General features: G+C 47.9%; 1 protein-coding gene across 4 annotated transcripts; it reads left to right on the top strand.

Annotated features, from left to right (window-relative positions):
* The first annotated feature begins 1,511 nt into the window (after positions 1-1,511).
* Positions 1,512-22,622, top strand: Znf518b (zinc finger protein 518B). Of its 4 annotated transcripts, XM_004847283.4 has the most exons (4): positions 1,512-1,659; positions 2,613-2,742; positions 8,100-8,436; positions 16,101-22,622. In XM_004847283.4, the coding sequence occupies exon 4, from the start codon at positions 16,298-16,300 to the stop codon at positions 19,523-19,525; it is 3,228 nt and encodes a 1,075-aa protein (XP_004847340.2). In that variant the 5' UTR covers positions 1,512-1,659; positions 2,613-2,742; positions 8,100-8,436; positions 16,101-16,297; the 3' UTR covers positions 19,526-22,622. The 4 variants fall into 4 exon arrangements, with proteins under 4 accessions (XP_004847340.2, XP_004847341.2, XP_004847339.2 ...); XM_004847284.4 differs by lacking the exons at positions 1,512-1,659; positions 2,613-2,742 and adding an exon at positions 5,718-5,863 and having other exon boundaries at positions 8,100-8,298; XM_004847282.4 differs by lacking the exons at positions 1,512-1,659; positions 2,613-2,742 and adding an exon at positions 5,718-5,863.
* Positions 22,623-23,164: the final 542 nt, after the last annotated feature.

Here is a 23,164-nt window from a genome sequence, read left to right as displayed (position 1 = left end):
TGCTTTTGCTATTCTAGGTTTCTTCTGCTTCCAAATGAATTTTTGGATTGTTTTCTCTAGTTCTGTAAAGTATATTGTTGGAATTTAAATCAGTATTGCATTAAATCTATATAGTAGTTTGGGAAGTATGGCCATTTTCAATATATTGATTCTTCCTACCCAGGAACAAGGGATATCTTTCCATTTTCTTATATCCTCTTTGATCTCCTTCTTCAGAGTGCTGTAGTTTTCAGTGTAGAGGTCTTTTGCTTCCTTTGTTAGGTTGATTCCTAGATATTTCATTTTCTTAGATGCTATTGTAAAAGGAATTATTTCCTGAATTTCTCTCTCAATGTGTCTGCTATTTGCGTATAAGAAGGCTATTGTTTTTTGAGTGTTGACTTTATATCCAGCTACTCTAATGAATCTGTCAATTAGGTCTAGAAGGCTTTTGACTGAGTTTTTTGGGTCTTCTATGTAAAGTATCATATCATCAGCAAATAATGAGTTTCACTTCTTCCTTTCCTATCTTTATTCCTTTTATTTCTTTCTCTTGTCTAATTGCTATGGCTAATGTTTCCAGAACAAAACTGAACAGGAGTGGTGGTAGTGGGCATCCTTGTCTTGTGCCTGATTTTAGCATGAAAGTTTTCAGTTTTTGACCATTTAGTATGATGTTGAGCCTGCGCCTTTCTAAGCAGCCCTAGCCAAGAGTGACAGCCCAAGCAAATTGCTCCGCCCCGTCGAAGGCGGTGTCTGATTGCCAGGACTTTCTAAAAGCCCCTCCCCCTTTCTCTGTGCCTCCCCTCCCAGCCAAGCCAAGACCCCAGATCCCCACACTGCATAGCCCCGCCTCGACAAGGGATGCTGATGGCTCTGGCCAGGCCGGGCCTGGAAGCCAGCCCTGTTCTCTGCCAAGCAGTACACTGGACCCTGGGACCTGCCCAACGAACAAAACAGAGGTCTGGCCTTCATCATGCAGAAAATAGGTTTCATGGTGACGTTTTCATACATGCATGTGACATACTTCCATCGCTGAGGAGCTTACAGCCCTGAGGGGGCGCCGCGCGTTTATTCGTGGGTCTGACAGAATGGGAGCGGTGGTGGTGGTGACCCCTTGGGGAGACCTGCGGATCCCACGCCCTCCTGGGGTCGCGGAGCGCACCTAGTGGTGCCCAGAGCCCCGCACAGACCTAGGCTAGCTCACCGGCGCCCCGATCCTAAGGCACAAAGGAAACCAAAGCAAAGCAGCGGCATACCCCCCAGGGTACAGATGCTCGAGCTCCAGGCGGCACAGGTGGCAGCTCCAGGCCAGGTGAGCGCACCGCACTGCTGTTAGCCGGGTAGAGCGCTACACGCCCGCGCAACGAGGGCCGGCTCCGCAGCGACGCCTCCGGCCACCGGCGGCACTGCACCGCCTCCCTAGGCTCTACCGGCCGCGCATGCCCGGTGCGCTACTCTGCGACCTCCCGTGGCTCCAGAGGTTGCGGAACGGGGTGTGCGGGGCTGGGCTCACCCGGGAAGGGCAGCGCCACTGTTGGGCGGGCCACCGGGGAGGGTCCGGGTCCTCGTCCGCCTGGCGACCTCGCGGAAAGGTTGCTCTGGTTACTCCCGTTTTGCAGCCGAGAAAACCGTCTCAGAGACTGGCAGTAACTCGCCCAAGGTCACAAAGCCAGAGAGGTGAGTGATGTGTCGGGATTCAGATTTAAGCGTCCACACCCCACGCCCCAGGACTTCGCTGGAGGAGAGCTAAGTGCGGCGAGTACCAGGCCTGCGTCCCACCAGCTCTGGGGCGAAGAGGCCTTCATCCCTCTTTCATAGGTGAGCAAGCTAAGGCTTGAAGGAGCTGTAGAAATTTCTGAAAAGTGGAGAGGACAAGGGCACTTTCTTTGGCCTTCTGTTGTGTGTTCTTACAGCGACTGAGGGCCCCGCAAAGCTCCCAGTGTGGGTCTAAGGGGCAGTGGGGTTTTAGTCCAGCGACCTAATTAATATTCGGGAATGCTGGAGGCTCCTTGAGAAAAATAAAACGGGGTAATGTGGTGTGGACGGCTATGCAGAGGAACAGAAAGCAGAACTCAGTAAAGGACCCCCTAAGATCACACAATTTATAAGTGCCAGGATGATCTAAATCCACAGGCTTTCTCTTCTCTTCCCCAAATATGCGGTGCGCTGCGTGGCCCAGGGCCTTTGCACATGCTCCTCCCCCCCGCTGAAAACTCTTTCTGCCCCCATCCCCCAGAGACCATCTCAAAAGCTCTTCCCCTGCACCTTCCAGGTCATCCCTTCTCTCGCTTTTCACCCACTCCCTGCCATGATGCACTACCCAGCTTTATTTCCTCCCTGGCATCCAGCCTGCCTGCACATTAATTTCATGTTTTCCTTTACTGGTTTGTGGTCTGCAATCCCCAACAAAATGAACGCTCCCTGAAGGCTGCACCTCTCACCCTAGCACTGAGACAGAAGCTGAACTCCATCACTGCTCCACCAAGGTGTGCTGAGTGCCCGAGGCCGTGCCGCAGGGCAGCTGGTGCCTCTTACCCTCTTACCCTCCAGAACCTTGGGGGGGTGGTCCTTTGTTGGCCTTCCCAGCTTCCTGGTGGCTTTTTAACTCCAGTCTGTGCCTCACTTTTCAGGCCTGTCCTCTGTGAGTCTGTGTCGCTACGAGGGAGTCACCTCTCTTACCTCCTCTTCCATTCAAGGGAAAAGGCCCTGCTTAATGACAATGATCACAATGAACCTACTTCCAAAAGGTCACATTCACAGGTAGGCAGATGTCTTAGTTACTTTCTTTGTCACTAAGACACAATCCCTGATGCTGGAACATTAAAGGAGAAGAGATTTATTGTGGATTACGTTGCAGTCCATAGTGGGCTGGCTCCAGGTCTCCATGGGGATTGGGGCATGGTGGACAGGGAGCAGAGGGCAAAGAGAGCAGCTAGGAAGGGAGACAGACCCTTCCAGGCCCCCGTGACCACCCCTTCCCACCAGACCCCACTTCCTAACTGCAAATCAACTTTAAGACCCTATAATCCAATTCCCTTCTCGAAGCCCCACCTATACATGCAGGAGGCTCTTAGGGGACCTCTGGATCTCAACCCTAACCGCAAGGGGACACCCTTCAGTCCACAGCAGAAGTGACCCATGAAACACCAAAACAGGAATTCAGGTGCAACAAATGCCAGCATGCCTATGGTGAAAAAAGAACCGCCTTTCATTGCTGGTGGGGATGTAAACTGGTACAACCGTTGTGGAACTCAGCATGGAAATCTCTCAACTGAAATTAGAAATTCCACGTGACCCAGCTAGCTGCCTTCTAGGTATCTTCCCCAAAGAGCTTCAGACGTCATACTACAGCAATACATGCATCCCAATGTCTTTAGCAGCACAACTCATAATAGCAGCTGGTATCTCCATCAACAGATGACTGGATAAAGACAATGTGAGATATATATATTAATCAGCTATAAAGAATGGCAAATTTGAGACATTTGTTGAGCAATAGATGCACCTGGAAAATACAATGTTGAGTGAAATAGAAGGGGACAAGCGGACAGATCTCTTGCAACAGGGAAGGGGTCCAAGGGAACAAGGGTAAAGGGCGAGGAGAAAGAGAAGAAATAAGTAGAATAAAGACGTGCCATGTACAGGAACCTAAGAACCCCAGTGAGTGTAAACATTATATGCTATAGCATGAGCTGAGATTAGTAATAGCAACAAGAATGAAAATGGAGTAGAAGAAGTGGAGGAGGAGAGAGGGAGACGGACGGGTAGGGGCTTAAGAAAAGGAAACTAGCTGTGGTATGTGCATGTACCCACTCCCCAAGACGACTGTAAACTGCATGGACTGCGGACACGTACTAATACATGTTTTAAAGTCTAAAGAAAAGTACAAAGGAAAACTAAAACAAGAATTTAGGGGAACTACGCAGGAGGGTGGGGAAGGAAGCATGAAGGGCAGCCATGTCAGTGTGGGAAGGGTGAGGGGTTCACACTGCCGGATGAACTGGCCCCCCATCCAAAGGCTTCTGCAGAACAACACTTCAACCAACTATCAAGGTTTCTGCAAGAGTGGTTTCTACCCCCGCGGGATCCTCTTCCAGGATGTAAACATCCCATTTCTAGACCCATTTTATCTCCCTGCATTTGGGCTTCTGAGAAATGTGAGGGTAGGTTTTTGGTCGCTTCCTATAAATCGTCGCCCAATTTCTCTTGTTCCATGTGGATGCCTCCCTGGAGAAAGAAGGTTCTATTACTGACTTTTACGTAAAACCTGAGGTTTAGACAAACTAGAGAACAGGCTTGCTCTCTCTTTGTACGAGAGAGCTGGGATTGGCAACATCTCCAACTTGAAACCTGCAATACCTTTCATCAATTCTATGAGTCTAAAAAGTGCAGAACTTGGTTGTGCTGCCTGCCTCGAAAGCACAAGGTCCTGAGTTCGATCCCTGGTACCCAAAAAAAAGTGCAGAACTGTGACCCACGCTTGGAAGTTACAAGGTCAGACGACAAAAAGCAAGCTAAGATGTGGAGAACAATTTCTCTAAATTGTAGACTTCTGATTGATTCTCTGCTACATGGAATCACCTTCGTTTCCCGATCTGGCTCCTTTAACGCTAGAGATTTTCAGGCAGGGACCAGTTCAGATTCTCAGTGCCCTTCCCAACCTGCCCCACTCCTGTGGGAAGACTTTGAACTCTGCAGCTGTGTTTTTCCGAGAAGCCCATCAGCCAGCATTGTCTCTGAGCCGGGCTCCTTTATCAGGACAAGGCCAAGAGGACTGCACCAGGAGCAGGCGTTCTGGGCCTCGCTGCTCTCAAGGCCAGCGGTCATGGCCCGTGCCTAGCGTTCTTGCTGATCTCCACCTCTCCCTTGGGCACCGCACCGCCTGCGAACCCTACATCTCCATGTGGTGTCCTGCCCACCGTCCAGGCTCGCCGGCCTCTTTCTTCCAAAGGCGCCAGCCCTGGCCCTTCCCCTACCACAGCCTTGAACCGAACTTGCACCATCACTGTGGAGAACCTGCACCGTGCAGGGGCGCTGCTGCCCGCCACAATCCGGGGCTGGTCTACTTTGTGGGGAGCAGCGCCGAGATCCCAATCACGGGAACCCTGGCCAGCGGGGCTCCGTCTGCTCACAGCGAGTCTGTTCTAGGCAACTCTTTGCTCAGGAAGGCCCGGGTGCGCGCCTGGTGGAGGGGCACCGGTTATGGAGAAGGAGGCTGGAGAGCCATCGGGCCCTGAAGGAGCTCACACGTTGCAGACTGTCCCACAACCGTGGTCTCGGCTGAGGCTCACGACTTGAATGCTGGATGAGGCTCTGGAACTCAGGTTTGGTCTTCTGCAGCTTTAGACACGAAGCATGGAGACTCAAGGGGTCGAGGGCTTCCACATCCCGGTCCAGCAGCTAGCAGGCACAGGAGAGGGATTCAAACCCAGGACCTCAGGACTATCTCCTGCAACGCTGCTCCCTAAGGAAGAGGACTCAGGTCGGGGACCTGGGCGCCTTTGCTCAGCTTCCATTGCCCGCAGCAGGACTAAAAGCTCCATGCGGGCAGGCATCTGATAGGCTCCGGGCGCGGAATCCGCCTCCTGGAGCAGGGCCTGCAGTGCGCGTGCGGACGGTGCCCGCTGCGGGTGCAGCGGGTGGGGCTGGGCGCTGCGCCCAGAGCCCGGCCCCTGGGCAGGCGAAGCTGTGCGCAGACGGCTCGGCCGGGTCGAGCCTGAGCTCCCGGGAGGCGCAGCCTGGGGGACCTCGGACAACGGCCTCACGCTGCACCCGCGCGCACTGCGCACGCGCACCGCGCCCGGCTCCGCCCCCGGGTAGGAACCTACAGCAGGCGCGGCGGCGGGTGTGCGGCCGCCGCCTTAGGGACCGGAGCGGACCGGTGAGTGCCCAAGCGGGGTGAGGGCCCCAGGCAGCGTGCGGGCGGGGCGGCGGGCGGCGCGGAGCGGCGGGGGGGGGGGCACGGGGCCGGGGCGGGGGCGCGCGGCGCCCGGGCGTTGGAGGCCCCGACCCCACGCGATCCGGGCTGCCGTGGAGGCCCGCAACGGTGACGCTGCGCCGCTGGCCGGGCCGGGGGGCCGGGGGGCCGGGGGGGCCGGGCCTCGCCGCGGGAGGGGGCGCCCCGGCCGCCGCGCTCCTGCCTTTGTGCGGCAGCGCCCGGCCCGGCCCGGTGCGGGCTGTCGCCCCGTCCCCGCCCCCAGCGTTTAAATGATGCCTCGCTCCGAGGCCCGCGCCGAGCAGGAAGTGTCGTCAGGAGGCCATTTTTAAAGCCTCTGCGGCCCCGCCGGCCTTGACGCGGAGGCCCCCGGCGTGCGGAAACCCCTCCGGGACGCCCGCCCGGCGCCCCCCGGCCCACTCGGGCACCCCCGCCCCCCGCCCGGCCCGGACGCGCGGCCTGGACGCGTCTCGAAGGGGTGTGCGCCGCCAGGCGAGCCAACAATAAACTTGAAATCCAGACTGCATTGTCTTTCCTTGGAGAGGTGCAGGGCGTCGGGCTGGGCTTGTCCGCAGGCACTGTGCGTGGTGTGGGCAGAGAAGGGGCTTTGAATCGTTCCAGAGGCCGATGTCACGCGCTGGGCCCGGGCCTGTCCCTGTCCCTGTCCCTGCTGGCCCTTTCTTATCGCCTCGCCTGGGGGTGGGGCAGTTTGAGGCCAGGGAAACCAGAAGGAGAACAGGTCATAACCGAAAAGAAAAAGCCAAAGCAGAGAAGAGGACATGTTGGGTACTGGGGTAAGGAACACCTTATCAAAGTAACATTAAAAAAAAAAAATAGAAGTCCGTTGGCCTGTTTAACATAGGAGTCCAAGCAGCTAAACTGTTGGGTTGTGTCGGGGTCCTGAACGCATCATCACAAGTTTAGAACCGAAATCTCCTTGGAAGCCCCACAGGCCTTCGGTAGGAGGCTATGATGTTACGTGGAATAAATCAGACGCACAAGCTTAAAGATCACATGGTTTCTCCTATAGGAGAAACTCAAAGTGTAAATAAAGAGCAAAATGAAAGATAGTGGGAAATAGTGAAATAGAGCTCTTGCAAATTGGGAAGGGGACCGGGAGGTGGAGGGAGGTGGCTGGGAACACAAAAAGAATGAAGATGTTTTGTGTGCCCCTACCAGCTCTCCGTGAGAAACATAATCATTATATACTGCAACGCATACTAATACAAATAAAGAGCAGAGGAGGAGCTCTAAGATAGGGCTCCATCTCTCTGACTCACAGATGCAAAGTTCAGCCCCACCCACGATTGGGGGCCGACACCAGCCCAAGGTTCTGGAAGCCCACAAAATCTTCTGAGAAACCAATGACATACAGTTTCCTTGCTTAGAGTACCAATTGAGTATTCTAATTTTTAAATGGTATGATATTATCTTTAACCAAGGATGCATGTTTTTTAAAAATTACTTTTCTCTTGGCCCTCATGTAGTATCCTTGAAAACTTAACAGGTTTTTGTATGAGTCCAGTTTTATTATACAGTACTCACAGCATTTCAAGTGCAATTTGAAAACAACAAAGAACATTACTTTGTTTATTGGGTCTCCTCCCTGATCTGATATGCTAAACTCGATTTGTAAAACTCAGAAATGACAGTTCAACACACACACATACACACACACTTCTTTCTCTCCTGGCCTGTTTGCTTGTAAGAGGAGCTGAGCCAGTGTTCGTGCATGAGGAAGAACAAAGAACATCTTTATTGTTGTCACTAGGAAGGCTGCTGCCATTTCTTTGACTCACTCTTTCTTTCAACCCAGGGAGCCTTCTGCAGCCGAGCCCTGTGCTGTTGGTTATGATAAGCAGAGTTTTCCAATCGGGATTGTTCTCTCTGCCTGTTGTCTACTGCACCCCCCGCCATACGCAAACCCAGCCAACCACAATTTGTAGGACTCATCTGCAGCTGCAGACATTCCCAACGTGCACTGGGAATGGGGAAGCTTCAGACTTACCTGGGAAGAATTTAAAACTGCAGGTTTTAAGCTGCCCCAGGGAACGAACACTCGTGTCTCAGAAACACTTCTGCGGCTCATTCTCTTATTTTCTAGAAGAAACGTGCCCCCCTCCCCCCAAACAAAGCTGTGCAGCTATAAATCTGAAACCCTGGTGTCTGGCTTCTGTTGCAGGCTCACTGTGCAGCCCAGGGTGCTGAGTGTAGACACCCACAGCAGGGCCTGAAGTGTGGCGGAGAAGAAAAGGCCTGAAGGAAGAGCCCCTGAGACCTGCCCCTCCCCCAGCGGCTCCAGGCAGGAAGTCCACGCAGTGCTCAGGCCGAGCCCTCGAACTTCACATCCCAGCTCCAGGCTCCACGCTCCACTCAGCAGGGTAACAGCAAAACGAGTTGAGATTGGATCACTGCAGCAGCCCATTCTCTAGCTCTTTGTGACGACAGCACAGGCATAGACCTCTTCCAGACCCATTGAAGACGCAGGTCATTGAAGGCTTGCTTTGAGGGGTATGGAGGTAATGTGAATCTGCTCCTGCTGGCACCCTGTCTATCTGACTTGGTGCCAACCACTAAGCAGGCGCACATGCGCACCGGTCAGATCGTTGCTGCAGGGGTCTCTGCTGAAACTACCCACTTCTTCCTCTTCTTGCCATACTCCTAGGGATAGCAACCCATGGCAGGTCCCCAGTCTGTGCACACTGTACTCAGGCCGGGCCAGGCACTGCCCAGCACATTCAAGTTGCCGAGGATCTGCAAAGTAGATTCTGTCTTTATGCACGCAAGAAACAACAGGGATGTCCCCAGGGTCGCACAGCTGGGCAGGGGTAGAACTGAGCCTGTGTCCGGTCACCCACTGCGTCCCAGGCAGTAGCCTTGCTCCACCCCCAGTAGAAGATACTGCCAGGCGTTGGTGTCCTTCCAGCCACCCCACATGCCCCTGCACCTGTGTTGTCACATGGGTCCAACTGGCTGCTTGTTCGAATCACCTAGGAAACATTGAAAAGCCCAATGTTTGGACTCGCCCTGCCTCCTCCCCAATTTAAGTAGAGCCTTTGGGAGCAGGGCCCAGGCATCATTATTTTTAAAGCCCCAAGAATTTCAGTGAGTAGCAGCATAGTCCATCGTCCCAGAGACCTCCTCTAAACTCGACGAGTGCTTCCTGACAAGTTTTGCCTTCCCAGAGCCAAGACTAAGGGGGAAGATGTTTATTCTCAGTTTGAAACTCTTAACCTGTTTCTTCTGCAAAACTCTAGTTTTGCTTTGAGGCAGGAAGGAGGTGGATAACAAAAATCTATGTGTCCATTTTAAGCATCTTTAGAGATCTCAAGACAACTCTGTGTGTGTTGCATACTTTAGTGCATTCGGAATTTTATAATATTGCTTGTATTACTCCTCGTTCTTACCACATATGTACTTAATGCTAGTAAGTATATTTGCTCCTTAACATTTCTTCCTTATGTAAAACTAGTTACTTTAGACTCCAAAGACTGCAACACTGGGTGCATTCTTTCTTAGCAAAGAATTTCTCTTAAATTGTTGAGAGAACAAGCCCATAAAATTACTACTTTGTTTAGACTCCGTTGATGTTTGAGGCAGCGCCAAGTCACCCCCAAAGACCTGTAGGAGGGGCAGGAGAGAGGGCTGGCCCTGGCCCTGCCCATCTTTGACTCATCTGCCTCCCTTGTTTAGCTTTCTGGTTTCTGCTTCTCTGGACCTTTCAACACTCTTCTCCATGTGAAGGTGTCTTACAAAAACGTGTTGACTTTTGTCTTGATAAAACACCTCTTGGCCAGTCATACAGTGAGCTGTCACTGTATCCACCCGTCAGCCGTGTCGAGTAGGTGTCATTACTCCTGTGTTACAAGTGAGGAACCTGGCTCAGGTTAACAGGTCTGAAATCACACAGCTAGCTAGTAAGCCAGAGACCAGGTTCTGGACCTGGCTCTTGTTATCCCGTTACTCTTTCCGCTCTTCCACGGAGCCGTGTTCACCTAGAAGGCAGCAGCCTTCTGGCCCCATTGTGTTGTCCAGGCAACACAATTCATTTCAGAAGGAAGATCGGGCTCCCAAGGGTGTTGTGTTCGTCTGCAACCTTTGGAAGTATTCTTTTGCCATCAAGATGGCAGTCGGTTTACAATGTTAAGCGTAAGGTAGCTTGGCGTAAAGATTGCAATGCGTAATTATGTTTTTCTCTATTTAGATCTAGTCAGTTCATTTCCGACTCATTAACAGTCAGAAAAGCTCTTGATTAGGCAGTGGTTTCTTCCTCGGTGTCATCTCCAGTTTACATATATAATGTTGAATTTTTTCCTAATTACCTGTTGCTCTTGTACATGGGCACTTCAGGAGAAGTCGAATTGATTTAAAGTTTAGGTTACTACAAAAAGCTCGTTAGAAATCCTTTGATGGCTAAATAGACAAAAGGAGTGCATAGACATAGTCTTTGAGTGGCTGTGCCGTTGGGCAAGTGCCTTTATATACATTACCCAGTTTGCTTCTGATCATCCTGTAAGCTTGAAGATATGGAAGTGATTTCCTTGCCTGGCAGTGAATAGAGATGAATCACTTGCCTAAGGAGCCGCCACGTAAGGGATAAGAGCCGAGTTGGAACCTCAGACCTTTCTGTCTTTTGCAGTTCATGGGTACAGCAGCTGCATCACTGTCCCAGTGATGGATGTGGTAGGATCCACAGTCAACAATGAAAGGAGGATTTCTGGTTGAAATGGCTGAAAAGAGGTGCTTCAGTTTGTTTTTCCTTTCAAAAAGGATATGGTCAGTCAACTAATGCAGAGTTTGCTGGGCATTTCTCATACATACAAAAATGTATGCGGTAGAATTGGCCAACCGCTTCTCTTTTCACGTTAACGTCTTACACAGAAGTACGTTCATTTGCTACAGGGCCGTTTCACAGTGCGGCTGAGCTTTGAGAGAAGGGCAAAGCCAGGCACGGTGTTGCAAACCTGTATTCACACTTTGACAGGTTGGGGCAGGAGGATTGCAGGTTTGAGCCCAGCCTGGACAACTCAGCAAATTCGCCAAAAACCTGTTTCATAATTTAATGTAAGAATTTATTTTTTAAAAGGGCTGGCTATGTAGGTCAGTGCAAAGGTCCTGCATTCAATTCTGTTACACAGTCACACACACACAGAAAAGGAAATGAGAAAAGGTAGGTCAGTAACTAGCTCACACATATCCAAAGTGAGTGAGTACTCAGTAGTGGAGCTTTTCTGTAACATGATGATTAAACACAGCTGGTAGCCACTTTCCCACTAAAACTAACAGGTTGTTTGCTCCAGAAGTAAATCTCTTTCGAACAAGTGTGATTTAAATTTTAACATGAGATCCAGTGTATGTTCTGAGAGCAGTTGTCAGGCAGCTAAGTACTCTATCAATGAGCCGGCTTCTTCCAGAGTCACTGTTTTTCCCCTCATATCCCCGTAAGTGTTCAAGAAATCCGGGCAAGCGAGCTCAAAATCAGAACGCCCTCCCACAGCGAAAGCAGGAGGCCTTTCCCCAGGGCTTTCCTGCAAAGACAGGCAAGACAGTGCAGAGAACAGATTGCAACAGCCGTGCATCTCTGGCCTGTGACAGTCACCTTTGGCTTTTGCTGTAGATAATTCCACATTAGAGAGCTACATTAGAAGCGGCGACGTTATGTGTGGACGACGGATAGCTCACTGTTGAATGGACATCTTCCTGTGCCGTGAGGTTAGCCATGCTTCACTTAGGCCTTCTGAGGATGTTTCTCATCCTAGGGGTCAAGCGCAGAGGCTTCTGGTAAGGCACCATGTGTTTACATGTAGGTAAGCTCTGACACCGATGTTCGTGGTGGTTTCCATGGTGGCCTCAGCATCAGGTGCACCGTGCACAGCTCCGCATCGGCCACGTCGTCTTGATCTTTGGTCATCAGCCCACTGAGCAGTAACTTGCCAGAGGACTCAGCCTCACAGGTGGTTGCACTTGTGTGTCACCCAGATGGAGGCTGTCGTGTGCAGGGCACCGGGCCTGGCCCCCTTCGCATGGGCAGGCTGTGCTCAGGAGTGCTCACGTCCAGATACCAGCGCCTCCCCTCCCCTCCCCTCCCCTCCCCTCCCCTCCCATACTGCAGCTTCCATTTACCTTGGTCTCTGCACGATGTAACTGAGAGGTTTGCCCTACTCCCACGGACAGCCACAAGTTGTGAAGGCTGAAGAGAACTTTGCTTGTTTTGAAGAAACCTCACCTCTTTGCCACCGAGACTTAGGGAAATGGCAATGTAGCAACATGTCATTATTTTGACAGTAGTTGAGAGTCCAAGAATATTTTGTTACGGCTCAGCAGAGCCTCCTGCTTCACACTGGCTCTTGTTCCAGTGACTTCATAAGTCAGGATGCATATTGCTTATGATCTTTGACTTACTATGGTTCCACTTAAGATTTTGTGACTTTACAGTGGTGCAAAAGCAGTATGCATTCAGTAGAAAGTGTATGGTTCATTTCTGTCCTTTCCCGATGCAGTAATAAGCAGTGCAGTACTCTCTTGTGCTGTAGGGCAGACGCAGTGAGCCATAGCTCCCAGTTAGCCGCAGAATCATGAGTGTAAACCACCAGTACTGTACTCTGCACCGTGCTGTATTCAGCAAGCCACATGAGATATTCAGCACTTTATTATGAAACAGGCTTTGTGTTAGATGATTTTCTCAACTGGAGGCTAATGTGTAGATGTTCTGAGCGTCTTTAAGGCAGACTGAGCTAAGCTGTGCTTTTCAATAGGTTAGGTATATTAAATGTATTTTTTACCTACACCATTTTCAATTTTTGTTGGGTTTGCTGGGCTGTAACCCCATTGTAAGCAGAGGAGTATCTGTAACTGCTTGGGTAGTTTTTTAAGAGGGATTGCTGAGAGGACTGTGTGTTCCTCAGGCACTCAAGCCAGCCTGATTCTCTGAAGACTTTTTCAGGATTCTCTTCTGTTTTTTCAGATGGTTGTAATCTTGCCATCCAGTCTAGTTTGACTTAGAGGGAATGACACCCTCCCAGCTCTGCAGGGACTAGAGAAAATGGCAAAACTGCACTCCGCGATGTTTGAAGAATATCAGAGGCTGAGAAAGGTGCCAAAAAACTGAAAATGGGGCAAATGGAATCCTGGTTTGGATAGAATAGAAGACTCTTGTCACATATTTCTTGCTGTTGTTGTTGAGAATTACTTAACGTACATATAAAGTGTTATGTTGAAACAGTCGGTGAGCAAGTTGTGCTGGGCCAAGTAAGTAAATCAGTTTCTTTTCTCTCAACTTGAAGCTGGTAGGCAAGAGCTTAAATTTACATATTGTTCGGTATGCAAATCTTTGGGACAGAATTGAGGACCCAGGGCTGCAGGATAGGAGGAGAGAAATGCAGATTAATAATTGACCTATTGAGAGCGATTAGGTTATTTTTTGCAGCTCCAGAGTCAAGGTGGAAGAAGGTTACAGGGAAGCTGACTTCAGTTTCATTGAGGGATGATTTGTTGACCATGAAAGCTATTTGAAAGTAAAATCTGCTGTCAAAAGAAGGAAGCTTGGTGTTTAGAGCACCAACTGTGTGGTCAGTTGGTGGAGATGTTTTAAGGATTTAAATGTGGCTGGAAGCTGTAGTGGTTTCAAATCTGGGTTTTCATTGGAAGCATTTGGGGTGCCCCCTCCTCCCCTTTCCTGGTGGACTTGGAGTAACTAGCTCTGGGACGCAGCCCAGGAGTGTCTGTTTCAGGGTGAGCTTGAGGCCCCTGCAGATTGCAGACCCCTGGGCGGAATCCCGTATCACTGGGGAAGCCTCTGCATTTTTTCTTTGGGCCTGTGGCTTTCTCGGGCTCCTGCTGACTTCCTTGGTTTAGCTAGATTGGAACACCAGCATGGACATACAGACGAGAGGAGTGTGCTGAGATGATTAAGCCTGTTTTCCCACAATCAGCAACACAGGCGAGGCTTAGAAATCCTGTAGTCCAGCCCTGCATTTCATGGATGACAGAGCCAATACCAGTGGGTGGTTTGCTTGAGATCACTTCAAAACTCAGAAGTTCTGGCTGCCACCTCTGTCTTCTCTAGAGCCAGTGCAAAATAAAAGTGTGTGACAGTGTCTCCCAGTGACTTCTGAAAGGCCTAGCTGGTGTTGTAGCAGGAGTGCAGTAGAATAGAAAGTTCTTGTCATTGCCAGTGTTCGTCTGTCACCAATTCAGGGCATTTCGTGTGTCCTATCCAAAATCAGGGTCCTGTAGCATAGGTATGTGTTTGAACATGGAGGGGACAGACAGCACCTCGAGGCCCCCAGGGCCCTGTCCACTGGATGCCCAATATCATGTGTGGTCCGGCAAGTCTGACTGAATCCCTAGATGCCATCAGAGTAGAGTTGCATGCTGGAAATTGCTCTTGAAAGAAGGTAACTGTCTGTCACTGGAGCAGAATTGGAAAAGAGAACATTACAGATGAAGGTTGTGATCAAACGTGAAATGGTCATTTAGTGCTTTCCAAAGCTGCTTTGAAAGGGCTAGTTTTGGGCCACATCTGAATAAGCAGCAGTTGTTCTGACCCTGCAGAGAGGCCTTTCTGCTCCCCTTCCCCGGCCCTTCAAACCAGCTTTGAGTCCTTAGCCAGCAGCTCTGCCTATGCCCAGCACCAAACAGACTCACTGTGTGCCTCTGTGTGCCCGTTGACACTTGGAGATGGACTTTAAACTCCCAAGGGCTCTCTTACACTCTTGAGGATTGTAGTCATCATTGAACCAGCTGTGGGAGGGTTTGGAGAAGTGTCCCTAGTTCATTTTGATTACCATATGAAAAAAGTGAGGTTGAAAAGATCCAAGGGGTCTTAGGCTTGTACCCATCCTCACAGTAGCATGGTTTTAGTTTGGCTTTTAGCATGATATGGTCCAAAAAGGAAGTCTAAAGATTATGTAAAAATTAGCCACTGTGTGACACATAGCGTGTGGGTACCAGAGGACTGACTTTTGTGCCTTAGAAAACCCTTGTCATGCAAGCCTCAGTCCAAGCTGTTCGTGGTCTCCGTGCTGCCGTTGTTTTGTCCCTCTCAGACTCTGGGCCTCACAGCAGATCGAGATTGTTGGACTATCAATCAGGTCATGTCCTGCCGCTGCTCCAGTCTCTCACCTGCTTCTCTGTCTTGTGTTGAGGAAAAGCCACATTTCTGTGCCGCAGTGCTGCAGAGCAGCGATGGCGAACCTTTTAGGACTTTCAGTGATAACAAACAGCTGGCTGCAGCACAGGTGCCATAGGTTCACCACCCCTGTTGTAGATCTTTCTTTGTCTGGTCTCCCCTTTCCCTCTGACTGTGTCTGTAGCCCTTCCTCCCCTCTTCCCAAGTGCATTAGGCTTACTTCCCCCAGACCTTGGCTGCCTCTCTACTTGAAACTCTGTTCTTCCAGATGCCCACAGAGGTCACTTCTTGGTTGCCCCTAGATCTCTGCTCATCTATCACTTACCCAGCTTGACCGTTTGCCCAGCTGTCCTCACCTGCGAACGCCAGCTCTCCACACACACTCATGTACACCCTTGCTGTCCTTGCCTGACTTTAATGGTGTTTCTTTGACAGTTATCTTAACCGCCGTTCGTTCGACAGTGCCGTAGTCTTGCATTGTGAGTGTAGGGACTGATTTGCTTTCGTTCACAGCCCTGTAGCCCATTGGATAATGTCTGGCACTTGAAAGGTGCTCGGTAAGATGCTTCCTAATATTGTCGGTTCTGCTGGCTTCTTGCCACTTGTGACGGTAGATTTCAGTGTATAAGAAAGAGCTGGAGCCCAAGCTGAACATAAGCAGTAACATGGAAGCGAATGCGAACACTTCCCTGGGTGACTTCACACATCAGAATCCAGAACTGACAGTGCCCTACGCCAGGCTGCGTAAGGCCAATGTGAAATTACACTTGCACCAGCACTGGCCAAAGGCTGTGCTATGTGACTACTGTGATATCTCCTCCAGCATGTTTGTGTTCAGGGCTGTCTAAAATGGTGGCGTTTAGGGGCTCAGTTTGAAAATTTTCAGTTTAGCTGGGTTGCAATTGATGTTGCATTATTATAACTCAGGTAAGATCCCAGTTTGAGATTTAGCATAGAATTCTTAAGGGCATTAAAATACAGGATAAGCTTAGTAATAGCTTAGCTAATCCTTATATTCTTCTAATTGTGCTTTATGATTTTGTTTTCCTGTAGTGATCCCTGGACTGCCAAAGTATTGAAAGCAGTCACATTTTGGATCATGTACCTACAGTGGCAGTACACGAAAAAAGGTTATTAAGCGTACACCAGGAATTGGCCGCTGCTTTTCCACCAGTCACAAAATGTGTTGAAAGATGCCTCGAAAGGATTTAGCATGTAAATCTTTCTGAATTTGTCAGCTGTTTTTAGAAATGCAGATAAAGAAAATGAAGGATATCAGAGAACAGCTGTATACTGCACAAATGAATGGTGGACACAGCTCCTTGACCATGTCGCCCAAACAGCCTAATTCTAGTAGAGCAACTCGGCCAGATAGACAAGAAGCACAAACCCTCTTGTACCAAGGCTCAGAGGCAGAGGCTGCCTTGATGACCATTGCCACATGTGTGAAGTGCAAAAGTGTTCACAAAATCCCTCTTCAGGATTTGAAGAAAGATACTGGACAAAGCCAAAAGGAAGACAAATATGTCTGTCTCAATTGCAGCATTCATGTGTCTCCTCCTCGTTTTCATTTTGTGAACAATAATCCCAGTGCCACCCATGTTGGAAATAATACGGAAACTATCTCAAGTCCTGTCAACAAATTTAAGGTAAGGAACTTTAAGCCAGGCAAATATTATTGTGATAAATGTCGGTTTTCTACAAAAGACCCACTGCAGTACAAAAAGCACACACTTCAACATGAAGAGATTAAATTCATTTGTTCTCACTGCAGCTACATTTCGTACACAAAAGGAGAGTTTCAGAGGCATCTGGTGAAGCATACAGGCATATTCCCTTATCAGTGTGAGTACTGTGACTATGGTGCTATTAGAAATGATTACATTGTGAAGCATCGGAAAAGAGTCCACGAGAGGGCCGGGGCTAAACGGCCACTCAAGACTGTTGGTAAGCTAGAGCCGAAAAGAATCAGCATTTCAAGACAAAACACAGAGCTTTTGAAGGCTCCCAGTCCAAGGACTATGGTTCAAAATAAGTTGTCCGATCAGCTTTCAAGGTTCTCTCTCCAAGCAAATAAAGACAAAATGCACAGCATCATGCTGTTACCTGAATCAAAAGAACACCAAAAAGATGTAGTGTGCGTTCCAAACAAAATGACCCTACCTGAGCCTAACGAGGCCGGTCTGTTTGGGAACAAAAGCGTTGAGGTAGAAGTGTTGTCCCCTTCAAAGGAACCTGTTCAGCCAGGTGTGCCGTTGACAGTGGTGGCCCCGTCAGAGCTTGTTGTTCCTGCAAACTGCTTAGCCCAGTTGATAGACGTGAAGGTTGTCAACGGCACACAGCAGCTTGTTCTGAAATTGTTTCCACTGGAAGAAAATAATCGCCTTGAAGCTGACAGGGGTAAGGGATGTAACTCTGAGCATACAACTAAAGAGAGGCATTCAAATGAACAAGAAAAAATACTTGGTGCCGAAAAAACAAATTCGCTAACAATTGAAGGGAATGTTGGGAAACTTTTAGGCATTGACAGTCTTCAATCTTCAGTTCAGAAGCAACTTAAAAATGTGAAATGGGTAAAGTCTTACGATTTTTTCATGTCAAACTCTAGTGTTCACAACTATAGAGAATCCTTTTTTAATTCTGATATGGTTGAGGACTTGCAGAGGAGAAACAGTTTGTATGCACATAGAACCGCCCTTCCTTCTCTTGCCTTAAAAACCCACTCTCCGTCATCTGTAGTAAGAAACAGTGTTTTCTGTGGTCTTGGACCTGCATCAAACCCTTTTCCATATAAAGCTGCTGCTGCTTTCACTGAAGATGGAAGAAATTTACGCAGTGACTCGCAGCAGTCATTTCCTCTTGCTGCGTGGCCTGCAGCTCTTTCCTTTTCTGGAGAAAGGGGTGTATTGCCCTTAAGTGAAAATGACTTGGAACCTCGAAGTAATATTAGTATTCCTGTAAAAATGGTTTCCTCTAATAGAAAGCTGGAAGACAACCAGACAAAGCAAAGCAAGGTAATTTCAAATGTCGGTCAGATTTCCTCTCCACATAAAAGTGAGTATTTACACATAAATATAACTGGAGAAGAAAGAGTTAAGTCTCACCAAACCAGGGAAAAGCCTGTAGAGTTGGATTCTGAAAGGACTAAGGACACTTTCGATGGCCCAGTCATCTCATCAGTATTTTCTCTGAGCTCTGGATCTGAAAATGTGCCAGAGAGTATTAAGTGGAATAGTTCAACATCCAAAATAAAGTCAATTGAGCTCTTGCGCAGGAAGATAGCTCAGTTAATTGAGTCCTGTGGCAAGCCTTCCTCTTTGTCTGCAAATGGCACACACCGTCGTTCTGTGGGGCAGGCATCCAAGGTAAGTGCAAAAGCAGCTTCTGAGTGTATTGAAGAACTTAATGTGTCGCTTACTGGCCCTGGACCTTCCACAGGTCCTCTCCAGAAACCTCAGAATGAAGTTGCTATTATTGGCAGTGGACAGATTACACAGCCGGAGATCTATCCACAGTTCACCAGCAGCGTCAATGCTCGGAGAACTGAAAGCAGAGGGACCAGAAAGGCACCCATGGCTACTCCAGTGCTGATCCCCAAGGGGGCTGTGTTAAGGGTTCTCAACTCCTCAGAGGACGCTCACATCATAGAGGCCACCTGCGATGCACCTGTCACCATTCCTTGCAGTGAAGCTCATTTACCAAAACCAGTTCCAGTCCGTCCTGTGAAACAATCAGACTCAGTCTTGCAGCCTTTGATGAGTGAAAGTGACCCAATAGACATGTCCTGGAGCCTCGAGACATCTCTTCGGCCGAAACTTAGAAAAGAGGATGCCATCTGTACTACCACTCCTAAGAAAACAGGTACCATGCATGGGCAGCATGGGAGGCTGCTCTCCAGAAGTCTTCCTGGGAGCAGGAGTAAAAGCAAGCAAGTAAGCTCATCCAAGAAGAAGAGCAAGATTCAGGCTGAGTCCAGCCGCTGCCTCAAGGATCCTTCCATTTTTCAGGTTGCAAGACAGCTTCGACTGGTAGCAGTTAAACCGGACCAGTTGATTAAATGCCCCCGACGGAACCAGCCTGTCATTGTGCTGAATCATCCCGATGTTGACTCACCAGAAGTGACCAATGTGATGAAGGTAATCAACAAGTACAAAGGCAATGTCCTGAAAGTGGTTTTGTCCGAGAGGACTAGGTGTCAGCTGGGCATTCGCCGGCATCACCTACGACTCACCTACCAGAACACAGAGGAAGCTAGCCAGATTAAGAGGCAAATGATGTTGAAGATGAAACTGAAAAAAGTTCATAAAAACAACTACCAAGTGGTGGATTCCTTGCCTGATGACTCGTCACAGTGCATCTTTAAGTGCTGGTTTTGTGGGCGTCTATATGAAGACCAGGAAGAGTGGATGAGTCACGGCCAGCGGCATTTGATAGAGGCAACTAGAGACTGGGATGTTCTTTATTCCAAGGGCAAATGAGTAAAAATTTGGCATTTGAAGCAAGTTGTTTTTTCATTTGATTTGAGGTTTCCCCCTCCCAGATTCAGTAGGAGAAACCCAGACTAGAGGAATGAGGATTGTTATTCTTCAGAACCCCTGTAGGAATGTCGAGAGCCCTTAGTCTGAGCTCAGGGCTGGACCTTAGGAGATATTAGAAGGCCCTGGAATTGTCCACACAAGTGGATGCAGTTCTCTAGAGAAAGGATGTAAAATTCCCAGCAGATTTTCAGTGGGATTGGAGACCTTTCTTTGTTTAGTGCCCGTATTTCTGAGTAGATATGAACCTTTCATCATTCATGCAGAGGTGCAAGTTTCGAGTGCTTTACACATGCTCCTCTTAGAAATGCTACTGAAGAATGAAGCCTACGTTTTGGTGTGCACATACACTTTGTTTTCGCTTTAACTCCTCTCCAGAATATTTGTTACATAGCAGAAATTACATTTTCTACATCATTAGTTATCTTAAATTTGGTTATTGAAAAAATGGCCATTCTTTAACCCCTCGGCATTCTGTGATACTCATTTTCTATGTAGCACTGAGTTTTCCTTTTGTTGGCTGTTTAAAGGAATGATTCCAAGGATTTGCCTGCATTTACTACTTAAACAACTGTTTTAAAAAAATTTTTCAAGTATTTTGCTTTTCCTTTTTTTAAAAAAAAGTCTTGACTTGTAAGAATTGGGTAGGGAATGTGCCTTTAAAAAAAAAGTTACGGGGGAAAATATTGAAAAGAAAGTCTCCTCTTTGCCTATAGCATTCCCACAGCCTACTTTTAATGGCCAGTTTAAAATGTAAAGGAAGAGGTTTCCTACAACACAGACAGACCCTGGGGAAGACAGCTGAAGGTAGGCTTGTAAAGCGGGCTATGAGAAGAGTCTGGCAGGACTTGCTTTTCACCTAGGGACTGGTCCAAGAATGAGAGGCTGCCTGTTCTGCATCGCTAGGGATCGCAAGGGCTGCTCCGCAGGCCAGCCCCTTCTCCACTTCCCCTGCTTTCTGAACAGGCGCTACTGTGGAATAGGACAGCTTCCCCATCTCCTCTCAATCCTTTCCTTCTGTGCCTTTGAGGCGTGGGGAAGACCTTCCCTCATACTAATACTGGAAACGGGAGAAATCAACAGAATAGATAGGAATCCCCCACTGTCTTTGCAAAAACTGTAGCAGACATAACCCCTGGTTTTCATTGTCAGTGCTGGCCTGCTGGTGATGTAGCTTAACCACACTTCCCTAGTGCTCATCTTTCCACTCCCCTCTCTACCCACAGCCAATAGGACTCTTAACAACCTGCAAAGCACCTGAGTGTACGTGGGCAGGTGACAGCTTGGTGGACAGCTCCAACCTGAATTTTAGCCTTCACTGGCCTAGGCAGCTGGGCACTGACCATCAAGTAGCAGTAGAGAGGACTGAGTCACAGGGTAGCTTCCCCAGGCCTCCAGAGCTTCCTGAGGTGCTCACTGATCCAGTGAAGGGGGAGGGACTGACCCCTGAAAGGACACCAGTGATTTCTAACGGGTTTGGCAATTAGGTGGAGACTTCATGTTCTTTGTTTTGTTTTTCACATGCGGAAGTCTTAGATTATCCTCTGATGGATGGGATTACACTCCTTTAAAGTTTGTTCTCACAAATACTCAAATTTCTTCAGTATGAGATCTTTAAGTTGATTGATTTTATTAAAATTTAAAACTTACATTTTTATATATGTGTATGTACACATATAAGTATTTTTTACCACATGAAAATTACAAAAGCTAATTTTCTGGTTTCCTATTTTATAATACGTGGGTTGGGAAAATGTATACAACATTTTTATATTCCAGAAATAATTTATTTTGGAAGTACATTTTTATAATGGTTTGATCTCATTTTTAGATAATGAAAGCACAGTAAGTGATGGAGTCTCATTTTTATGAACAAACAGGAGTAGAAACCCCTGCGGATCATTTTATTACATAATTTGGTTCATAATTTGGTTTTGTGCATTTTTATTTGGTGCTTTGTGGCTGTTAGGTGTTGTAACACTTCACTACATGACGAAGAGCATTCTGAAGTTTTATCCGTGCTACAGACTTGTGCCCTCCTGCATGAAAGAGTTCTAAGATACAAAGAGGAGAAGAAAAGCCTGTGACTTATTTTATTCTCCTATACCTCACCTCTTAGCAGCTTTTTCTCGAATGGCTGGGCTGAGAGCTGGCCCGGTCAGAGTATTTAGCATCAGCTTGAAATATTTACGATTCACAGTATCAGCTGTTGTTCAAGTATTACCTAAAACACATTTTTAAGTACTTACGTGGAATTGAATTTTGTGAGTAGAATATGTAGCAAAGGTTTCCGGGATTTTCAGGACTGTAATACTTTTTAAGCAGTTAAAAGGTATTCTAGGAGTCATAAAAATGGGAAAGCAGAAGTGGCTGTCTTCCCCAAATAAAGAGCTTTAGAAAGTAGCTTGTTAACATGTAGGTAATGTCATGAAGTGGACACATTTCTTAACAAAATTGGAGGGAGTAGGGGCAGAATTCAGTTGAGTACTTGTGTACTCTGACGTTAATTTTGAAGGATCTTTGGTCACTACATGTTAGTAGTACTAATAAAATTATTTTTTTTTAAAGTAGGTTTTACTTTTGGGGGCCAGAAATGAAACAACCTTGTTATATTTATGATATAGGCAAGTAAAACTTTGTAAAAACCTACTGACTAAGTGTACTCAATAGATTATATTTTATTCAAATTTTTATCCCCAGTCCAAAATATTTTGTGAGCCCCTCCTGTGGGCCAGGCGCTGTTTGATGAACTAAACTAAACACAATGTATTAACCCTCAAAAGCTCCAGCCCCCTCTCTTTAGGACTTTTTCTTATAAGCCATCCCAGAAAATGAAGTTGTGATGCTGCTCAGCCTATGGGAAAACTTTTGAATCTGTGAATGTCTATATGAGCAGAAAACAAAACTTTGTATAACATGTTAAGCATTATTATAATTCCTGTGTTAACAGTCTGCGTCTGCTGCTCTGGTTTTGAAACACGTTTGGATATAGATATAGGAGTTAGAGTAAATTTTGTCAAATAAAGTAACTATAAGATTTTTTCTGCCCTTTCATTTCCATTGTTAAGGAAGGTAGTTATTTATTACACAGCCTACCTTGTATGATACATTTCTGAAGCATATGAAGGCGTGCTTCTACATGACACAGGTGTTCTGAATTCTTCCAGGGTATACTTTGAGTTACAGGCACTTCTGGCTGGTTAATTGTGCATAAACTGAAAGGAAGCTGGGCTACTGTTTTGTTTTGACAAGTTCACAAGAGATGCTGGTTTGGACAAGAGTGGAGATTTTCCGACAACACCCAGTGGCCTCAGCAGAGAATCTATGTGGGCATTTCACCTACCATCCATGTCTAGCCTCTCAAAGCGGGTGGGGGATTCCGAAGCAGTCTGAGTCCCCTGGACCATGAGAGTATGGTTGCACTATTGACATCCTTTGTACTTGATTCTGCATATGGGAGGAAGGAGTATGAGAGTATTTGAAGAATGCTATTTAATTTTTTTCATCTCACTTCCAGATCCCGGGGGGGGGGGGGAACAGGGAAGAGAATTGGACTTGAGATAAATATTGGCAGAGCCTGAG

This window comes from Heterocephalus glaber, unplaced genomic scaffold (assembly GCF_053883595.1).
Source record: "Heterocephalus glaber isolate CG9 unplaced genomic scaffold, H.glaber_assembly_v1.0 deba00001509, whole genome shotgun sequence".
Classification (NCBI taxonomy): Eukaryota; Metazoa; Chordata; class Mammalia; order Rodentia; family Bathyergidae; genus Heterocephalus; species Heterocephalus glaber.
Note: the sequence above shows the minus strand (reverse complement) of the source record. Positions and strands in the feature narration are given on the sequence as shown.

What these genes read in the sequence shown, in the direction of transcription:
- Znf518b (XM_004847283.4), top strand. Translation starts at nt 16,298, where the DNA reads ATGCAGATAAAGAAAATGAAGGATATCAGAGAACAGCTGTATACTGCA.